The sequence below is a fragment of the Opisthorchis viverrini genome (assembly GCF_000715545.1).
Source record: "Opisthorchis viverrini unplaced genomic scaffold opera_v5_154, whole genome shotgun sequence".
NCBI lineage: Eukaryota > Metazoa > Platyhelminthes > Trematoda > Opisthorchiida > Opisthorchiidae > Opisthorchis > Opisthorchis viverrini.
This window is the reverse complement of record NW_008751809.1, coordinates 1,097,700-1,103,699: the sequence shown is the minus strand read 5'-3', so window position 1 is coordinate 1,103,699 and position 6,000 is coordinate 1,097,700. Positions and strand designations below refer to the sequence as shown.

The following is a 6,000-nucleotide window of genomic DNA, read 5'->3' as shown; positions in this document are numbered from 1 at the left end:
TCGTGCCATCATGAATCTAATTTTTTACAGGTTTCTTGCATATAACTCAGCATTAGATGAACGAGCTTTGAGATTTAATAGTTGAAAATCAGCCAGTTATCAGAAAAGGTTGTAACTTGCTGTTGGAAGGTATAAGTGGTCCAACTTATCCCCTCCTATTATAAAGCGTTATCCTCATCCAGCACGTGGTTTGGTATTCTTTAAACGTAGTACTTAATCAAACATGTACAAACTATTCACCATTTTTTTCAATAGAGATAGCTGAGAAGAATGGGAGGTTTACGGTAACGTTCTTAATCTGTTTCTGATACCATTTGGCACACACAGAAACATGCACGTGTTCACTCGCGTTTCATCTGGTCATGTGTAATTTGTTCTTTTTCTTCGTCAATACATGTGAGGGTTCTAAAAAACTGATCGGCCGTTGATCGATCAATAAGCTGTTCGATGTGGCTATTCATCTTAAATGTATTCACCAAAATCATAGCTGCTTTTCTGGATGGCTTGTATCACATCAAAACAACTATTTCAGACTTTCAGGTCTTCCAGCGACTAGTGAGTGTGGCTACGTCAACTTATATTTACAAACACCTGCTGTCTTATTTTTCATTGGCCAAAGTAGAATGATAGATAACCTGATTTGTTTGTGGTTAAAGCAGTACCAGTTCCCATGAGCTCTGATCATGCGCACTTTGCCGTTTTGGCCAAAAATTTTGGTTCATTGTGAAAATCTTGTGGAGAGCACAAATGGCAATAACAGAATTAATATTAATATGCAGCTGTTACTGCCTCATCAGTATGGTTGACGAATGAATGGATTTCGGATTTACGCATACGACGTCAGGCGCCTACTCCATGGGCCGATTTCTCGGATTGCGAATTCTGCTTTTCGAGTATGCAGTCAAATAACCCCCAACGCTTTTCACGGCCGGTGTCGATTGCGGACGTCTGATCACACGAGAACGTGGAGCAGGCAACAACATTTGAAGGACTGTTTCTTCCTTTTGCATCCTTAGAACACACACAGGAGACATTTTGTTTTTGAAGTGGAACCGCTGCACATATTTATTAATCACAACACAACAAGCGCTAGTCTTCTCAGACCGTCAAAGGCTTTAGTGACGGTTCTCAAAAGCCGTTGTTGCACAGGGTGGTTTGTTTAAAAGGTTGTAGGCATTCGACTGCATGCAAAGTACTTCTGTCAGCTTAAGTTGTGCACCAGATTAAGATAATGATGCGTTCAGGTTACAGCAAATAATGTCGGGGATAATCGTCAAATGAATACATATCTAAACTACGTGTACCGAAAGCTTACGAAACGAACAGAATAAGGCTTACGAATATTCAAAGAAATCTCTGTGATAGCCAATCACCGGAATATCACTATTGGGCACCAATGAAGATTTCAGTTATCTAGATTTTTCTAGAATGTTACACTTTGAAGTACTCAGAGATGCTTTATATCCAAGAATAAACTAATAGATAACAGGGATTTTACATTTGCATAGCTGCATAGGTCAGACCTACTGATTCTGATCCGAGAATTTACTGACTGGATACTTCAACTAAAAGGTGGCAAGGGATCCAATCTTTTACCGCTTGGATTCTACTGCTTAGTTAAGCGTTATTGCCCAAATAAATTAGAAGTGTCACTGGTGGGTATGACGGGTATTAATTTATAAAATCACCAGCTGACACTTTCCTTGGATACGTGTATTCAGTAACCGGCATAACCAAGTTACTCGTACTACCTGACACTAACGACTTTTTACCTAGCGAGCTTTAGGCCAATCAGCCATCAGAGTTAAAGCTTCAAAAGAAAGTTACCTCTTGGAATCGCCACATGGTATTATCAGCTTTAAATAATGGCAAGTGAAGCACCGCAAAAGTGGGTCCGTTGTCATGTAAGACGGTGGCGTGAACAGTGAGTGTAGCCGTGCCATGAATTGACTTAAAGCAGAAAGAAATTCACTGGCACTACCTCACAAGTGGGGGACAAAACCGGGCAAAACCAAGCGAAGAGTAAAAGAGCAAGGCTGAGAGACCTTCAAAAATGTTAGTAACCGATTTTTTAGTATATATCTTCACTCTGTCGAACCTTGAAATGGTCTGTCCAGTGCGAAATCAAGGGAATTCTCCTATTTCCGGGGAACAATTAAGACTTCATTTATTGTTAAATTATCAATCAATAGTTGAAATTTAAGCCATTGCTAAATGAAGTAAGCTTTCAACTGCTTCAGCATTTTTTCAATCGGTATTTTTAAATGGGAAAACCTCTCGCTTTCGGCACAAAAGCCTCGTCAGCCCAAATGAGCGGATCACCAATTCGGCCAGGTTATAAGATGTAATACATAAAGCCGGGGAAAAATAAAGGCCACAGTGTACGAGAAGCCAACGGACACTGGGGCAGTTTTGGGCTGCTCCAAACTGGTATTCACCATCAACGTTCAGGCGTGTAAGGGCCCTGTGCACAGAAGAAGCTGATCAGACAGTGGCCAAAAATGAAGTAAAGGACAACCCTGAAGTTTGTCCAGCTAGCTTGATTAGGCGTCAATTGAGAAGGGTGTTGGTGCCGGTAGCGAAACTCAACATGGAATGGGTCCGCTGCTATCCCATATGAACCAGGGGCATCGGAAGTCATTCGAAGAATTTCGAACATGGCTAACATAAGAGTAGCCTTTCAGAAGAGGAACACTCTGCGCTCTGCACCGGTGAAATTGAGGGATCGCCTCCCGGCAAACGGAAGCAGGGACTGTGTTATCAGGCCCTTCTAAAACGATGACTGCTCAATCGGCTCTATACTTTTTCCGATTGCTTCAGCATTTTTTTCACAGAACTGATTACATATTATTAAACTTGTATCTTTCGTCTAAGTTGTTGAGAACTATTCTTTCCAAAGCGAAGTTGTTCCATTATCTGGCGATGAGCTCACAGTTATGACGACATAATTTGATGCACAAGAGGATGGCTTTGTTTAGTGGAGCTGACGAATTTTTTTAGGCAAATTCGTTCACCGATGACCCAAACACTGCAAGCAAACAGAAAGAATTTTGGCCGTTATTTCTTTACTTCCCTAGCCGATCAAAGTAGTGTTGAAAAACGGTTAGCGATTTTGAAGTTCATTATTTCACAGTAATAGATTCTGATGACATTATTGGAAATCGGAAACCCAAGCTAATCTGGTGTTAGTGATCGGATATTTAATGGGCTAAGTGTACTACTTGAGCTCCAAAAATGTGCGCCAGGGTAATGGTCAGTTTTGCCTTCGGACTAACTGGGTGAATTTCAGCCACGACAGTTGGATTTTGCTGGAAGTTTTTTAACACAGATTTGTAAAATGTGCTATGTTAAATTCACAATATTCTTTACAGAGCATCTATTAGATTGAAGGAATTACCAACGTTCGCCGATAAAAAGTCTTATTTCTGTTTGCAAGTCGCACATTACTTCTTGGATTCAGGTGATATTGTTGTATCTAATAAGTGACCCAGAGTGGTTACTCAGGCAAGACACCATGCTTCTTACATACAACTATCAGCCATATGGTGTTCATTACGACAGCGCATTTAGCATAGGGTTACTTTCTGAATGCAAAAGGACTTATAAGGAGAAGCAGATTATTATAAGATGGCATTCTGTACTGGCATGGACATCCAGAATTTCATATTTCGTTTTACGACATTGCCAGATATCCTTGTATAACCAGACGACTGACGAAGTAGTTCTACCACTCGGAGCAACCGTGAGGTCATAGTTGAATAAACCATAATACCCAGCAAAATATGTAGAATCTGTGTTCCAGTAAACTATAGTGTGACGGTAACCAATCATGAAACCGACTGACTAGGAAACTTTTCGATAATTTTTCATCAAGTTATGCGGTTTTTTTAACAACAGATATCTCATTTCTGATCGCAAAGGGAGTAGTAAAACCTGGCCATTAACCCACCATAGTCGCACAAGGATCAAGAGAGAGGATCAAGAAAGATAAGTACTCCTAACAAATAAGCTGACTCAGCTTGTGAAATGCTTGAGAGACTCCATCAACTGGACAAACAGAAAATGGATTTTCGATCTTCATGAGTCCATCAGACTTTGCATCACACTGCAGCACACCTGTTGCCTAGACACGCATCACAGGGCTTACCAAGCTCCATTTTCAATCTTAAAAAGGGAGACAGCTACGCTGCATGCATTTGTGAGTGTGTTGTGGTAGGAATGCACAGACTTCATGTTTTGTCTGCTATCGGTGTGTCACCACCACCACCACCATCACAACTATCACACCATCATCTAAACTGGACAAACAGAAAATGGATTTTCGATCTTCATGAGTCCATCAGACTTTGCATCACACTGCAGCACACCTGTTGCCTAGACACGCATCACAGGGCTTACCAAGCTCCATTTTCAATCTTAAAAAGGGAGACAGCTACGCTGCATGCATTTGTGAGTGTGTTGTGGTAGGAATGCACAGACTTCATGTTTTGTCTGCTATCGGTGTGTCACCACCACCACCACCATCACAACTATCACCAACACCATCATCACCACAGCTCTTGCCTCTAATCCACCAATGATATCAAGGCATGTTTATTGAAAACAGAGATTTTAGCCCTACACTAAAATAGGCTGACAGTGGGGCCGCCCATAGGCCGTTTGATGGAAACTTTTGAGCCCACTATTTTCATTGCCTCATCCAACAATGACAACATTTTATGTGGACGACTTAACTAATGGTCAAGGAATTCTGGTTTTCCTTCGTCTACTGAAAAGGTAAGCACTGGGGCGTTTGATGAGGCTGCATTCAGAGAAGATGTCAATGTGAATTGGTTTTGGTACTAAACAGGTGGTTTGAAGGTGTGCCTGACGAGGCTTCTAGCAGATCAACCTTAAATGGCAGTTAGTTTATGCAGCCTTATGTGGTGTATAGTCGTCTACCTTAACTTCCGGTAAAGCATATCGATCTTCCTTAGATTATGAGAAAATCTGTTTAACATTCCAATTATCGCCCCTTTCCTTCTGCCGATTTGTCTGAAGGTCACTGTACAGTTATTCATTATTATCGTGGGTCTGTTTTTTTGTTTTTTCTTATGATTGGACTAGACAATCGTAATTTGAAATGTGGGTCTCAATGGTATAGCTATTCGAACAGTGGTCTTCTGAAGGCGCCTTTATTATTGAACTGGCCAATTACCAAGAGCACTACTGACAAAATGTGAAATGCAAGGTGGCAGCGGAAGGATGCAGTGAGTATTCTTCTACTGATGGTATACAATAACTTTACTGAAGACAGGTAAAATAAATGACTTTAATTATGAGATAAAATTTTGCAGCTAAATAGTTAGAAATTTGGGCAAGTTTTCTTACGCCTTAGATACTGTGAAGTAGCTATATAAAATCTGCATTAAACTGAACTGACTAGAAAAGTAGCAAAGGTTTTCCTGGATACATTCAACATATCATATTCCACATGGACCTCAGCCAATATTGTGATAACGTATCGATTCCGCAATATAATATATCTGTCACCAAGAAGGTGTCACTTAAACTTTTCTGGGCAAAAAAATAGCGGTTATCCAAAAAGGCAACAAAGAAAACGTAAATACAGACAAGCCTATCGAGTCTGATAACCATGGACTCTGCGTCTTAAACATAACCTGACAGACTGAGTACAAAATAGACCATTGGCCCAAGTGTTTATCGACGATTGTGGCTAGTTCCTTGTCGCTAGACAGACGGTGGAGTGGCATTTTAGCTATCGAAAGTTCTCTGGATGTTAGCAGTGACTGAAACCCATCAAGCAACGACATTTTTGTCCGAGGAAGATATTTGCAAACCGGACATCTGTTCTTGAACCCATAGCGATAGTTCATTTTTATTTCGATTTACCAGGTGTTCTTGCTTGCTTATAATCACTCGTTTGCGGCTATGAAATACCGCAGATCCTAGATTTCGTCACGCGGAGTGTAGTTTAGTGGAATATTTTATTTCAAAAGC

The 6,000-nt window shown here is 40.7% G+C and overlaps 1 protein-coding gene across 1 annotated transcript in view; it reads left to right on the top strand.

Annotated features, from left to right (window-relative positions):
• Positions 1 to 4,643: 4,643 nt before the first annotated feature.
• The window catches only part of T265_06972 (hypothetical protein), a gene marked incomplete at both ends in the record, with an annotated part of 64,527 nt that continues 63,170 nt past the window's right edge, over positions 4,644 to 6,000 (top strand). The window contains one exon of the mRNA XM_009172378.1: positions 4,644 to 4,776. Coding sequence (XP_009170642.1) covers positions 4,706 to 4,776 — 71 coding nt within the window. The remainder of the gene's footprint in view (positions 4,777 to 6,000) is intronic.